At 35.8% G+C, this 17,204-nt stretch overlaps 1 protein-coding gene across 1 annotated transcript in view; it reads right to left on the bottom strand.

The window, feature by feature from the left end:
• The window catches only part of LOC121732412, a 34,273-nt gene that overhangs the window by 10,710 nt on the left and 6,359 nt on the right, over window positions 1-17,204 (bottom strand). The window contains exon 2 of the mRNA XM_042122282.1: window positions 3,098-3,224. Within this exon, the coding sequence (XP_041978216.1) occupies window positions 3,098-3,224 (127 nt within the window). The remainder of the gene's footprint in view (window positions 1-3,097; window positions 3,225-17,204) is intronic.

The following is a 17,204-nucleotide window of genomic DNA, read 5'->3' as shown; positions in this document are numbered from 1 at the left end:
ATTCTGTCTGAAGTTTCAGAGCGTTGACAACGCGATCGGCTTAAGATCCGCTAACTTTTCTAAATCCGTTAATGAAGATTGAAGTTGTTTTCCAATAGGGTTATGCTCAGCTGAGGTGTCTTTGTGATTTATTTTATTAATCTCCCTTACTAACGCTAACATAACCCTAAATGAATTTTATGGCACTAGGAAGTTATTGTCAAGAGGTCGTGGATGCAAATCTGATAGACAACACCAGCAACAAGTTACAATTTGGCCACATGCAGAATTATACATTGAGACTTTACAAGATGGCAGAGTTCTAATTTCGGGCACACGACAAAACATCCTTAAGAGGATACACCAGGGGCTAGAGAAATGAAAAAAAAGTACATCTTATATCTATAGCTGTCTCCCTGACCTCAAGCCTATACCGCAGAATGCGATAGAGACAACTGCAGAAAATCAACGATTCGTTGTCCCCTGATTCCTTCTCCAAAACTTAACCGATTTAAGTACTTTTTACCGACTTCCAAAAAGGAGGAGGTTATACGTTCGGCTGTATGTATCTTTTTTTTTTGTTTTTTTTTTTTTGTATGTTCAACGATAACTCAGCCGTTTGTGATCCGATTTTCAAAATTATTTTTGTGTTGTATAGGGTTTAACTCGAATTTGGTACCATGTTCACAAAAGTGGTGATGGAATCCTGGAGGAATCGAGGGGACTCGAAATTTGTATGGAAACATATAGTGATTTCAATTTTTTCTGAAGCATTCGAGGTAAATGCTACCTAAAAGTAAGATTTCGCACCAGGTTATACATATATATATGAATCTGAAGGTACCCAACAGAACTTCTGAATCCTTATAGATACAGGTTCGGGGATTTCAGCGTTGTTTAAACAACTGAAAGCATAAGCCAACACATTAATTTATTTGATCATCATCATCAAAATCATAATTATGCCATGGGTCATCACATTATGACCCAATTATTGATGCTTTTCGTGATATTTTGCATCGAAGCAGATGTTTTTGATGATTATTTCGCTGTTTGTGGACCGATTTTCAAAATTCTTGTGTTGTTGTATAGGGTATAATCTTGATTTTGTATAATAATTACGAAAGTGGTGAGCTGATTATGGGATCTATGAGCAATCGAGGGAAATCCTTGAAATTTATCAAAAGACTAGTTATAGTGGTTAAAATGTTGTTTCTAGTAACTTAAACATATTATGTTACGAATATGAGAAAGTTCATACGAAAGTGTCTCTTAGTCCAAAGGCACTGAACAGAACTCCTGAACCTTTAAAGATAAAAGTTTGGAAATTGCAGCATCGCTTAGATAACTGCAAGTATTTACCACAATTTCGCTTACAGTAACATAATGTGAATAGTTAACATTCGTAGTGGTTATTTACGCATAAAGCCTTATCTTGTAAATAACTAAAAAGAGTGAAATTATTATATTTAACAAAAAATTAAAACCGACTTCCAAGGTAAAAACAATAATAATATGAACTAAAAAGTAATAAATAACTCTTACTCTATAATAGTGCCTTTTTCAGAATTGGTCTAAATAATAAAAATAGTTGAGCTATTTCTGTACATACTACAGTCTTCATTACTTTGAAGTCGGTACCAGTCCCACAAGCTTCAGATATTCTGACATTGACTGAACTCACGATAAAATTAGCTGGTACCGACTTCAAATAATGAAGACTGTAGTATGTACAGAAATAGTTGAGATTTAGACCAATTCTGAAAAAGGCACTATTATAGAGTAAGAGTTATTTAATACTTTTTAGTTCATATTATTATTGTTTTTACCTTGGAAGTCGGTTTTAATTTTTTGTTAAAAATAATAATTTCATTAAAGATTAAAGAAAGACTTTAGCTGTGTTTCTATGTTTTGTTTTCTTTTTGTATAATCTAGTCAAATCTATTTTCTGGATATTTGAACACAGCGGAAAATCAGGCCATTTTTTTGGGTTTTTGAACGTTCATATCTTATTTAATAATTAAATTATGAAAAATAAAAGAAAACCTAGGGACATTGTATTAGTGGCCGTAGATATTCAGGAATAAAATTATAACTCTACTAGCATTATCCAGGGAGGAAACAGGGAACAACGTTTGTATAGAAAAAAGGGCGGTGTGGACTCCTCTTATGGCAAACAACCAAGCATGTAAGCCAAACTGGTTTATAGGGGAATTCCCCCAGTCCTGATATTGCCTTTTTACCAGTCTGCGACGGAGTCAAGGAAATGGAAAATATATTATTATTAATTTAAGTACTGGTTGGATTCCTACAAAAATACAGTTTTGTAAAAGTAAAACCCGCAGAAATCTTACAGCCTACAGGTTTTTTCAAATAGCTTTTACTGGCAACAGTAAAAAAAAATCTAGATAAAAAATCGGTCAAGTGCGAGTAGGACTCGCGCACGAAGGTTCCCGTACCATTATAGAGCAAAAATATGTAAAAAATGTGTTTTTGTATGGGAGCCCACCTTAATTATTTATTTTATTTAAATTTTATTATTGATTATTAAAGTATAGATACAACTGAGTATTTTGTGAACATTTGAAGTGCCTACCAATAATCGAATTGCCATTATTTAAATCGAGCAAAAAATAGCAAAAAGATTACGTTTGTTGTATGGGATTATATTAATAAATATTTAATTTATTTCGATTTTAGTATTTGTTGTGAAAGCAGCAACAGACAATACATACTTTGTGAAAATTTCATAAGTTTAGCTACAGCGGTTCTTGAGATACAACCTGGAGACAGACAGACAGACAGACGGACAGACACCGAAGTCTCAGTAATAAGGTCCCGTTTTTACCCTTTAGGTACGTAACCTTAATAAAAGAATACCATGATTCTGACAACCCTAATGTTTGTTTTAATTATATTTAATTATTTAAAACTACCGACGTTAAACTTACACCCGATGATGATTTATTTCGAAACCGGTCGTGTAATTTGTTAAAAGTTTTAATAATATCTTAATATAGTGGAAAAAGTGCACGAAAAATTGTGTTTTATTAGTGTTCAACATGAATTTCCACTAAGAACCGACAGTACAATCAATTACACTAATAAAAGAACTCACATGCAACTCTTATCCAGCTCTTCTCTGGTGACAGCGAATGAGATATCTGGTGAACTGAGCACTGGCAACGCCATGGAACACCTCTGGTACAGATTCTCTTCCTTGTTGCATTTGTTTTTCGCTGCTCCTGGGAACAAGGGAAATATTTTAATTATTTATATTCAATGCGTTATGGCGTAGGTTATGGCATTATAATTAGAATTTAATTATTATATTTAATTCTATATTGTACACAGCGAAACATGGCGGTAGCGGTCATTGACTCCCTGTCAAAAACTTGTCATTTTCTGTACACAGCCGCGATTGACAACATCTGAAACTTCATTGTCAATCGCAGTTTATATAGAAAATGACAAGTTTTTGACAGGTTTCAGCATTAAAACAATAATTCAAAAGGATTTATATACGCTTAAAATATTATATTTTCAGTATTGATACTAATAAAATCAATATCATAATATTATCAGAAATAATAGGACAAATATTGCTGCCTCGTTAGTTCCAGCTGACAGGTGATTGGAGTAAGTACATCAAAGCTTTGACGCTCGCGGCTCATTAAGCACACTGCAACTTTTAAGCGCTTAAAGCTCTCGCAGCTTTTTTCGCACCTACCCTCACTCGTCAATTACTATATTATGAATGAAAGCTCTATAAAACGCTACGTAGTTTTTCGCTTACTAACTCATCAAATATTAAATGGTGAATGGCGATGTTATAAAATTATGATTTTTAACATTCCAGTGGTGTTAACGTAACTTTTTTTTTAAGGTTCCGTAGTCATCAAGGAACCCGTAAAAATTATAGTTTCGGTCTGTCCGCGGTTTTACTCGGAGACTATAGGACCTACAAAGCTGTAATTCGGCATGAATGCACATAATATTAATGATGCAGACAAAATGGTATATAAAAAAATATATTTTTTATGGTAGGTACTTCCCCTACACATCAAGCGGGGATGATTTTTTTTTCGCGTCCACCCCACCTTTGACCCCACCGTGTGGGGTATATCGTTGGATTTTTTAAAATGATTTTGCATGCCACTTATTAGGCAGATTGTTAAATAAAAAAATATATATATTACGCGTATTCATAGCTCATTTTCCGGGGGTTCAAATAAGGGGGCATACGAGCAAACGGGTCACCTGATTGGGGCTGATGGCAAGCAACTACCGTCGCCCATGGACACTCGCAACATTAGAAGAGCTACACCTTGTGTTGCCGGTCGAGAGAATACGCTCTCTTCTTGAAAGTTTGCAGGTCGTATTGGTATTTTTTTAAAGATTACTAGATACCAAAATGCGATTGCGAAAATTCCGTTGTGTTGAGCGGGAACCTATTTTTCTTTATCCGATGTGCTTTTCCTAGACTAAAAATATTAGACAACACTTTCATATTTGTATTGATATTGATAATATTATAGACTAAAATGTATATAGAGGTACTCTATGATATAGACTTATAAGGAATATTTAGGAAAATAGAGGCCAGAATATTCTAATTTCTAAATAATATCAAATACATTTGATATTCAAATTGTGATTCAAAGGTGTCTCTAATATTTTGAATGGGAAATGCAATCAACAATACCGAGCTACATTTTGTCGGTTTGTATTATAAACAGCTTATTTGAATTCAACTCCTGTTAAGCACTAAATCTGATAGCGTTAAACACTAACCGCCGAAAATTCCAGTTAAATGTAATATTAATTTGTTATTTGCATTCTGTTGGTTTAATTTGTGCTGGCTCAATATATAATTATTTTTGGTGAGAGGATTAATTGCTCGTTTTCTGATGGTTTTTATATTTATCAGTTCAGTATCGTTTTTGCTTGGCTAACACGTCAAATTAACCAAACAAAATCGCTATTACAAAGATCCTTATAAAAAACCCATAAAATTACTGTTTATAAACGCCATTGGATTTAAATGATAAACTGCTTCCCAAACACCTCACAAAATGAACATAATTTGTGTTAACCAAATTAAAAACTTGCTTTTAGCCTTACGCCAAGACATCTTTGTTGGACTGCAGAGATCTTTGTTAAACTTAAATTTAATGAAGAGTTTGACAGATACGGGGCTTATCTCAAAATCTTTATTTAATGGGGATTGTCCATTTTTTTAATTTTGCTCATTCCAAAAACGAGGAATAAGCTCAGTGATCGTTTTTTTGTATATAAACGAAAAATTACCCATTAGTTACTTATATTTTTGAACAAATACGTTTATCCTTTGTTTGACCTTCAATGGCGTTAAAATAGCAATAAATTCGACCAACATTACGTTTCGAACTTTTGGTAAGCTTCTCATATCAGCTTTCACTTAATGAGAACTTGCATTTGACGAACCAGCCATTATAAATAAGATTGAAAGGAAATTTAAAACATATGCAGAGGTCAATTGGCGGCCGATGATGACGTCAGAGCAAAACTTTAAAAATTTATTGATAAAAAACTAGCCAATGAATTTCAAAATTATTTAATTTATATATTATTAAAATACCCTATTTTAACGAAAAAAAAAATATAAAAAGTACAAGTGTTTTTTTTTTGGACAATGCCCATTAATTACATTCGTCTCTGAGTGCGGCAGTAAATCACAATGCACATAAAGGCAGTATTTACTCCAGTAGCGTTTCGAAGGTCAAAATAATCATACAGTAAACAACCTTCTATAAGTGATCCATAAACTAACCATTGTTTATGTATTAGGGCTGCCAAAAATTAGAAATTTAAAACTTTATCTCTCATACTAATAAAAATATTAAGGTACACATCCTTACTAATGTTATAAATGCGAAAGTGTATGTCTGTCTGTTTGTCTGTCTCGCTTAACACCTCCATCGTGGGTATAGCAGACACAATATATTTTCAATTGTTATGCGGCAGCCGGCTGCCGGTTAGGGATTGATGGGTTAAACGACTGAACAGATTTAGATGAAATTAAGAGTGCAGATATAGAGGACAGAAGAATAGTTTTTGTCGCAGAAAAAATTGGAGTTTTCAGCGCAGCCCAAAAAGGTTTGATTGTCTTTGTCAGACACATTGGAAAAGTAACGAATCAGACAAAAACAGCACACACAAATATAATATAGTCTCCAATGTAACTAGAAATTAAATATGAAAATATTTAGTAACATTAGTGACTATTTTTAGATCGTATGCACTGTACAGTTATTAACAAAATAAATGAAAACGACGAAAAATAAAAAATCCAGCCTAGAAATTCACATAACTTGCGACGTGAAACTTTGAGTTTAACCCCTTGCTTAAATTTTATAACTATACAGTACACTGTGTATACTGTATATAGATGATATAGTTATCGTATGATTTAGTTTCTAATACGTTAGAAGACTACCTTGAACAAAACTTGACAAAACATTGAATAATAACGTCTGCCCTACTATCTATATCACCAAAGTGGCGCTTAAAATGAAGACGTAGGAAGCAGCCCTATTTATTAATTTTCCATAATATTATCTGTGTAGAGTCTGTAGACATTGTATAAATAAACACGCGCACGTCACACGCGGGTGATCGCGATTCACGTGCGCGCGCGCAGATGGCCGATATATCGGAAAGTGAGGTTATCATGATAGAAAGTTAGCGCCAAATATCGAAAATTTTGCAATCTCCTCTTTATATTGTGTAAGGCAATGCGATTATGAGCCAATCTACCGCTATGTTAAGAGTGAGAAAACTAAAAACGCGACGTTGAAAGTCCCTTCACTTTCACATTTTTATCAAACGCACTCAGGTTCTTCAAAATTTTAGAGACTACTAAATATTAAAGCAAATGCTTTTATCAACGCTTTGGGTACGAAGAACTTAGCTGACATAATAAATATTAGTCATTGGTTAAAACTTATTAAGGGTGAAGCCAAACGAGCGTAATTTTGTGAGTCGTGAGTCGCAGAATTTCGGTCGCGTAAATATCTTTTGCAAGGGCGTACCCCAGATTTGAGCCGGGGGAAAACCCCTAGGTACGCCCACTCTCTCTCTCTCTGCTTGGTGAAATGATAGCATGAGAATACCGCTTATGAGGTTTTTTCATTGAAGTTTTGAATTGGTCGACAACGGTGTTTAAAAGAGAATCTTTGTCAAAACCTGAGAAACTAGGCTAGTCAAACAGCCGTTTGAGTATTCGACCGTGAGGTACCAAACAATGTGTGACTAGTCTTTGATCTTAGTTCATTGTAATCACCATTTGCCAAATGATGATTACAATTTAATTAATGTTCAATATAAATTGACTTGAGAAAAACCCATTTAAACGATAAGACCGACTCTACAATAATTACCCTTTATATAACTTACGACCATGAGAACCAATAGCTGCCTGAACAATTTACATATCAACGTGATAATTTTCCGAAGTCATTCGATCTATGGATGACGATTGACGACATTGGCCCATCTCTGTCCAGCATGTCCCATATAATTTAGCCAGTTTATTTTTACTATGCGACGCAAGGCCAACGCACTTGGCGACACGGGTACGATACGATCATCATCTTCATAGTCGTATGGCCAACATGATCCCATAACTACTAGCTACGTAGTAAAGACATTTTCACAACGGATATCTTATTAAGTTAGCTGTCTTTAAATGTGTTTAACACACAGCATCGCCTATTTCATTAGTTTAAAGAGACTTGAAAAAAGTTTACGGATGAATAATATCCAAAGATCCTCTACCGATAATATTATCCTTACCAGAAATCCTACTCAATGCCTCTTTCAGACTATCTAATATCGCCGTATATCGTATCGTCAAGCGACTAGCAGCTGCATTCCATTGGTATAGTGGGGAGCCGAGCCCACCACGCTACCGTTTTCTATTGGTCGTCGAGGATCATACGATGTCGTGCGTGTGTGGGTGAGCGTACGCACACAACACAAGACACAAGACGTAATTTAAGATTCGTCGCTCCGAGATGCCATATAAAAACTGTATCGCCTTGAAATTGCTGTAAACAATATGCAGTTTAAAATTACATTGTCGTTTAGGAGCAATTTCTTATAATTGGATGGCTATTGGTCATCGGCTAGGTAACTTTGTAACCAGTTAGTCAACTCTACATAATCATATTCTAACATTTTACACGCTCTTTAGTGTTATATGTAGAATGTAGAGTTTTGTGGCATAACATGTTTCACTCGCTTTTGCGCGCAGCTAACTAATTTTTTGGCAAAAAGTTTTAATATGCCATATTATAATACTTTAACTATGGCACGTACGTAGGTACATATCTATATATTAATAGGTGAGCCAAAAACTTTGTATCCCTTTTGACGAAAAATGCGGAAACGTAGGTGAATGAAATTTTGCACAGTTATAGTTTATATGGCGAAGGAGTGCATCGAGCTAATATTATTTTGAAATTATGCTTTTATCATACATTTTTTTAACAAATAAAACGTTACACACACTACAACACACACACTAGGAAAAACAGACAGACGGACTTTTGAGTGACAAGCCTATACATACGAATTTTACTCTTTTATTTATTGTTGAAATCTATTGACAACAAAGTGACAAATTGAAAATGGATTATAGTTTTTTTATGGAATCTTAGATACTAACGGCCGTTCCCAATATTTGATCTATCTCTGGTTTTGCCCTACTAGAGATAGGAATAGCTCACATTAGACATTAGAGACATATATTTTATGTCAATTGTGAGCTATTCCTATCTCTAGTAGGGCAAAACCAGAGATAGATCAAATATTGGGAACGGCCGTAAGACAATGCTTGACACGGGCAATCTAAGATCAGCTGAGTCTCAGAGACAAGAGTTGAAAAAAATATGATAGTCAATATTTTTTTACAAAATATAGTAGTCCTAATGTCGTTGAAACTAAGGTCGAATTTCGACCATTGGGCGATCTCTAGTACTTACAAAAAATGTACCGATTTTGATTGTGATGTTAAAATTTGCTTTAACCACTCGGTCTTTATGCAAATTTTACAATGATACCAGCCAGTAGTCAAAATACTGAATTCGTTATTGTAACAATACCACCAAATTATCCACCATTCTCGTAATCAATCTCTTTTGTTTCATCATTATCACTCAATCATGGACCATAGGGTGACAAAAACGTGATAATTAAATAATGAATGTCCGATGTAATTGTAGAGGTATAGCATGCGGATTTTATATGTTTGAAAAATACCAATGCGATTTAATTTTATGAAAGGGAGAACACAACAGTGTGTAACAAAAGTAAGTGGTAACATTAGGGTGTGTATGTGTTCCTTATATTATTATAGAGTTCACTGTGAATTTCAAGTTGTGAAGTTCATGACGCTGGGGCGCTTGCCCATACAAATCACAAAAAAATGCTCTTTCAGCGCTGCTACTTTCACAGTGAACTATAATTATAAGGAACAGATACATATTACACACCTCAAAGTATAGTATCACTTAATTTTGTTACACCTTGTATATTATCTATTACAGGAGAGTTTTATTATTATCTCCTACTGGCAATAGAGAATAATAAGCAACCAATTTGCTTAAACCTACACTCGACGAATGTTTTTGATGTCATTCACGTGGTTGCGATTGGTAAATCAAATTGACATCAGCGTACACTCTGCTTGGTTTGTTGATGATACACCTACAGCAATGGCTAAATGAAGCGTGGAGATGCAGCAGTCATGGCCCATCCAACAGCCTATAGGTCTGATAACGCCTGCCGAGTGTGGCGAGACTGCTCTCGGCCGAGCGCATATTATGTGGCGGGCAAATTCTGTGAGTATAGTACTCGTATTCGTTGGACAAAGTTCTAATTTTGGCCACACGTCAAAATCGCCGGACAACGCGAAAAATTCGAAATTCGATCATGATTCTTAAAGGTTTCTTCACATCCTTCGTGTATGACTTATGACTGCACACACTTTTTTGAGCCACATTGCCGAAACTGGACAGGTTTTGCCAGTATGCGCAATACCCTAGCAAAACCTGTCCAATTTGTTATTTAGCAAACGAGTTTTGAAATTTAAAATTAGATATTGTCCTTTCCAATTTCTAGTCATTTTGATCAACAACGCTCTCACAAATAATTTCACAGTGTTGAATACAATAGCATTACTCGCGCAATAATTACGAGTAGTAATGAGTATAACAATAGGAGATATCGTAACGTTTTACTAAGAAATTAGAATGTAGATTGCACAAAACCTAGAGCATTGTGAAAGGAGAAAATACATGAACAGAATATGGCCAATACTGCAAACATAGAAGACGTAACAATTATATCTAGTTATGTATTAATATACGCGATCGAAAAACTTTGGATCCCTTTTGACGAAAAATGCGGAAACGTGTAGGATATAGGTGAACTAAATTTTGCACAGTTATAGTTTATATGGTGAAGGAGTGCATTCGAGCTAATATTGTTTTGAAATTATGCTTTTATCATACATTTTTTCAACAAATAAAACATTACAAACACTAAGGGAAGGGATTATTATGCGTCCACTGGGTTATGAGAGTATAGAGAGAATGCTAGTATCACTTGGCAGTGTGAACTATAAAACGGGCCCAGTTTCAATGAAACCGACCATCGTCACCGAAACCGGTATGACAGGAATTATTTTATAATATAATTATATAATATTTTATACATATATAATATTTTACACGTGGGAGAGCCATGCTTAGGCACGAATGGGCCGACGCGACCGGAGATATACCACGTTCCCACAGAAAAACGGCGTGAAACAGCGCTTGCGCTGTGTTTCGCCGAGTGAGTGAGTTTACCGGAGGCCCGATCCCCTACCCTATTCCCTTCCCATCCCTACCCTCCCCTATTACCCTATTCCCTCTTATAAGGCCGGCAACGCATCTGCAGCTCTTCTGATGCTGCGAGTGTCCATGGGCGACGGAAGTTGCTTTCCATCAGGTGACCCGTTTGCTCGTTTGCCCCCTTATTTCATAAAAAAAAATGTTATGAGTATTTAAGGAGCGCAGTTGATCAGTATTCAATACTCATTTTAATACAATGCTCACGCACAATCATTTTTTTTAATGATAGAGTCAATACTGTATACTGTATAGGAATCGGAAAATTTTCGGGTAGAAATGCTCTCTGTAAAGTTGAAATTTTTGTTGAAGTTTTAAATTAATAGCTGCTGTCTTCATGTGTACATAATAATTACTTGTTAACCATGAACAGCCAATTTACTTCGCAATAACGCGGAAGTAGATTCGTAGGGCTATCAGACGGTGTTTTAAACTTGGATCACGTAAAGATAGCATGTAGACGACGTAATCTTATCATATCTTATCTTTTGCCATCTTGCAAAAAGTTGACTTATCAATACGCATACGACAGTTTCTAGTACTACGAAAACAACAGCTTCTACTATATGACATACACTTTCCAGACTCATAGTTCTCAAAATAATTTTTAATGTCTTATATTTCCTCTTGTAGGTATATCTAGATGCGAAAACGATGTAATTGTGTATCTTCTTGCTATGTATTTATTGTTTTATTCATATTGTTACTTAATCACTGTTTTGTTTTCCGGTAAAATAAAATAAAATAAAAAATAATATGACATATCTACAAAATTATAAGTATGTAACAGTAGAACGGCTTCATGTAAGACATCCCAAATCAAAAATCCAAAAATGTGGTATGATCTATACTCTATTCCATACCAGTCGCAATCCATACTAATATTATGAATGCGAAAGTGTGTCTTTCTGTCTGTCTGTCTGTTACCTCTTCAAACCGCTGAACCGATTTTGCTGAAATTTTCATGGACACACTAAGTCCCGGGAAAGGAAATAATATGTCAATACTTTTCATCCCGACAAAATGTACGGTTCCCGCGCGATAATATACGAGTTTTGACGCAACGGAGTTGCGGACGTCATCTTGTGTGATATAAGTTAAAATGTTAACTTTGTTCATGAATCAAATTTAAAAAAAAAACAAAATATTGTGATTTCACTACTTCTGGGAAACTCTGAATATTTGAACTGCACTGATACAGAACTGTGTTGATATTTGAGTGAGGAAAGTTTTAAGTGATTAAATATACATATAAAACCACATTTTGTAAACCAATAATATTTTCGACGACCTCTGTGGCTCAGTGGTGAGCGCGTTGGTAGCTCAAGCCGGGGGTCACGGGTTCGAATCCCGCCGACGGAACAAAAAGTTTTCAAAGTTCCTGGGTCATGGATGTGTATTAAATATAAAAAAATCTTAAATATGTATATGTATAGTATAAAAGTATTAAATATATTTCCGTTGTCTGGTATTGTAACACAAGTCCTTCAGGTACTTAGCACGGGCCAGACTGACGTGTTGTGAAGCGTCCATAGATATATATAAATATATATATATACAGTGTGTAACAAAAATAAGTGATGATACTTTAGGGTGTATACGTGTTCCTTGTAGAGAGTTCACTGTGAAAGTAGCAGCGCTGAAAGACCAAAAAAAATTTTCACTTTTGTATAGGGAAACTCGTGACGCTCGGGCCCTTGCCCATACAAAAGTGAAAAAAAAATTTCGTCTTTCAGAGCTGCTACTTTCACAGCGTACACACCCTAAAGTATTATCACTTATTTTTGTTACACACTGTATAAATGTGTCAGTTCGATGAAGTACGTAACATCCTGATTACGAAAACGTACATGAAGGTGGACCGTGGAGGTGTTTCTTAACTGCATGAACTAAACTAACTTTTTTAACATAAACTACGTAAAATATGTTTAATTAATAGACTAACTATTTTAGAGAAATAACAAAAAAAAACTATTTCTTTTTGGAAAATGAGAAAGTTAAGAGTGATCAAAGTTTTCTAATCCATGTCTTTCTAGGTAAACATATTATGACCTTTGTATGTAGGCGACATGATATCAGGTCATAGTAACAAATTCCAAAGGCCAATTTAGCGTCTTTGCAAATACTTGGAACGTTAAACGTATGGGCCGAAGGTTTTGAGTTTTGACTATGTTCATGTAGACAGAGGTCAATAAATTTCGTGCACCACCCACCGGTATGACATGGTAAGTAAATACTAAATTTTTACTCTAGTAATATAAAAACTTATTAATAATTATAATATTAGTATTAATATTATAAATGCGAAAGTATCTGTCTGTCTGTCTATTACCTCTTCACGCCCAAACCGCTGAACCGATTTTGCTGAAATTTGGTATGGAGATACTAAGTTACAGTCCTGGGAAAGAACAAAAGATACTTTATCCCGGAAAAATGTACGAATTTTGCCGCAACGGAATAGCCCGCTATCTAGTTATCATGTATTTTTATACTATGTAATCTACGAATAATAAAAACTAAGGAAACATGAGGAAACGTAACTCCCATGCTTCAACCGTTTTGAATTTGGTTCCTTTCTCTCTTATAAAATTTACCAAATAAAGCCGTTGACATTAATTGTCACTTCTATACAGGGTATAACAAAAATGAGTGATAATACTTTAGGGTGTGTACCTGTTCCTTGTAGAGAGTTCACTGTGAAAGTGGCAGCGCTAAAAGATGAAACAAAAAATTATCTTTTGTATGGGCAAAAGCCCGAGCGTCACGAGTTTTCCCATACAAAAGTGAAAAAAAATGTTGGTCTTTCAGCGCTGCTACTTTCACAGTGAACTCTCTGCAAGGAACACGTACATACCCTAAAATATTATCACTTATTTTTGTTACACCCTGTATATATTTACACAAAATTGTGTACCAAATACACGCATAAAGTATGCATGTATTCGGGTCACATTTTGTAGACTCGTGGACAATTTTTTTGACACAGTTACTATTCCTTAGTTTTTATTATTCGTAGTACTTATGTAATAATGTTAAACGATTGAAGGCATATTTAAAGCAAACATTAGCGCGTATTATACCCTAAATAATCCAAATGTAATGATGGGGATATTCGGCAGTGACTGGCTCATGGACCGGATCATTTGTCATAGCCGTGAGATAAGAAAACTTTTTCCACGCCCCACTGGCTCAATCTGTGACTGAGGAAATCGAATCGCATTATCTTTATCGAAGTGTTAGCATCCGCTCTGTGCTTACGCAATCATCGATCATCGTTGTTAATAACATGACAGTAGTATGTATTTTATAATAATTATAATTTATTCTGAATCATTAAATATAGTGATAAACGTTGATCATAAAATAACTTACATATTTTATAAATAAATAAAATTTATTTTCAGACAAGGAAGCCCATATTATAAATAATTTTTAACAATAAAATAATTATGAACTAAACAAATAATCACAATGCAGCTCATCAGCTCATCTTGCTACCCTGACATGTAGCTCAGTGAGTCTGCGAAGGAGTGGAGAGTCAATTCGCTCCGCTATCATCTTCAGGACACCATTCCGGCTCTCCCGAACTCTATGCACCACTGACGCTACCTTTTTCCGCATAATCGCATGGAAATCGTCGACTCCTGCATCGGCAAACATCCCGGATGCACTGCAGTATCGAGGGAGCCGCAATAGAGACCTGAATATGTTATTGTAAAGGACCCGCAAGGCGCCATAGGTCCGTTGAGTAAAGCTGGCCCACAGACCACAGGTGTAAAACGCCTGACAAAATGCTTTAAAAAGCGTTATCTTGACAGGCGCTGTACACCTGGCAAACCTGTGTGCCAGCATATTACCGCGGACCGATAGCGCCCTGCGCTCCCTCTCAATATCCTCCTCATCACTAAGAGTATCTGTCACCACGTGACTGAGGTATTTAAATTTTGTAACACGACTCAGAGGTACTCCGTAGAGTAAAGGTGGTGGACATTCTTGGTGATTGAAAGTCTTATTATTGCATTGAAATATCATGTACTCACACTTACCAACATTGTACAATTTTATTTATAGGGTTGACAATATAATTTTGATATTCAATAAAGTACAGTTTGTAATGCTAGTCATCCGTGTAGAGAAGTCTCTATTTCGGACCACATCGCCCGATTCCGTTTGCGAGAATGAGACAATCTTGTTTATTTATTTTTAAGACTCTCCTACCGCAGGAGAGAAAAGACAATTTAGCTAGTTCTTATCCCTTTCCCTGGGTATTGTACTATCAGAGAAGTTGATTCCAATGCAAAGGACCTAAGTAGTTTGGTTGCGTTACGTCAAACCCAGCTGACAGATCACAATTAACATTGAATTGACATATTCGACCAAATAACGTTGGTCTGTCAATTGCATAGGAATCAACCTTGATGGTACATAATAAACGTGGAACACAACTATTTTCAAAGACCATGAGTCGTGGTAAGTAAATCCCTTCAATTTTAACTTATTACTATGCAAATAATTTACTCTACCACTCAAATAATCACTCCACACAAGACTTGCAAATAAAATAGCATGTCAAACAGCGCACCGCAGCGCACAGCAGCGCGCGGGGTGATCATATATTTTGTGGAAAGAAATTATTTTCCTTCCTCTGAAGCAGACGCATAGTTTGATTTTTCCGGGAAAACCTGCCTAAATTATAGTCATATTTAATTAATGATTAATTTATCAACTACGTCACCAATCAGCATCTGACTAATAACGTCCGCGTCATGATCTTTCCTTTTGGTGAGTCCACTATAAAATTAGTCACAATTTTCGTCGAAAGGGCGTCACGTCTGTTTCCAATTTGGTTGCAATTTCGGCGACGTAATATTTGCCGTTAAACAAAATTATCATATAAATTGCCGCGAAGATAAATGCATTTTGGCAAACACATTAGCGGTTACGGAATTAACGTACAATATAATTATACGTGGCGAAATAGATCAAAAGTTACTGCATCGAAAATATTTAAGCCCATCCTGTGGGGTCATAAATTAGGATAAAACAATTCGGCCGGCATTCCAAACTGTGGACATAAATCCTGATTAGTCCTCAGCAAGTATTATTCGACAGATCACCTGGTGCTGGCCAACTTTATATTAATTATATTCGCCATTTTGTAAATCGCTTCTCGTTTTGGTTACATGACTAGTTGCTACAAGATGATATATTTCGTTTTTGCAATACTAAGAAGGTCTGGTGATATCACGTCTTCTGAATGCATATTTTGTTATGAGGAAAAATACATCCCAATAAAACGTTTTGCTGTAGAATTTTGCCAAAACGAGTTTAATAGCTGGGACTATCAAAACATAAAAATTATTTCTTTGCAGTAATATAATGTCAGCAGGCGCGGTCACAGCCTGAAGTTTTGGAGGGGGTCACTCACTAGTCACTACACTAAATTGCTGTTAGATATAGGATAACTAGAAATTCCCTTTTATTATTTGGCAAGATTTTTTCAATTTGACCTTAGATTTGGGGGGGGGGTCATGTCCCCTGTGACCCCGCCCCCCTGCAGACCGCGCCTTCGGACCTTCCAGCTTCCTACACAAACTCGACTGTTATATCCTGATTTTCACTCTTGTAGTGTGAAATTTCAAAATGATGAATCTAGATCAATAATTCGACGAGAGGCTTCGAGAAAAGGTAGCTACTAGAAAAGCCAGTCAAGTAGTGTCCACGTGTGCTTTTGATTTACTTGGCACTGGCAATTTATGGCCCCAGAGGCCAGATGAGACTCGCTAACAATCAATTTAGAGAATTTACTTACTTAATTTATTTACCGGAGCTAATTTATTTTGCTGTGTTATTGATAACCAATAGAATCGCTGACCTCTCTGAGCCAAGCGATTCTTTTGGATCTTAAAAACACATTCCTCGCAACGCTGTGAACATCTTTCAAGATCATCTTTTACTTTATCATGGTTAAGGGAGATCGCAGACGGTACACTTTTTGTGCGATCGAGTCTGCGGCGCACATACAGTCGGCAAGGCGCGGCCATGCAAACTGTATGTGCGCCGCAGACTCGATCACACAAAAAGTGTGCCGTCTGCGATCTCCCTTAACCATTTACCAATAGCTCACAATACACATGCCAATAGGTCTAAACTCTAAAGCGATCCCTCATTAAAGACTAACGATTTTGAACTTTGATTGACCTCTTCTGGCATTCGCACGTCGCTATCAGGTTGCCAACTGCCAAGATAAGAACTGGCACAGACGTTAATGAAAGTAACGATTGAAGC

Source organism: Aricia agestis, chromosome 12 (assembly GCF_905147365.1).
Source record: "Aricia agestis chromosome 12, ilAriAges1.1, whole genome shotgun sequence".
Classification (NCBI taxonomy): domain Eukaryota; kingdom Metazoa; phylum Arthropoda; class Insecta; order Lepidoptera; family Lycaenidae; genus Aricia; species Aricia agestis.
The sequence above is the reverse complement of the archived record's forward strand: the minus strand, read 5'-3'. Positions and strand labels throughout refer to the sequence as shown.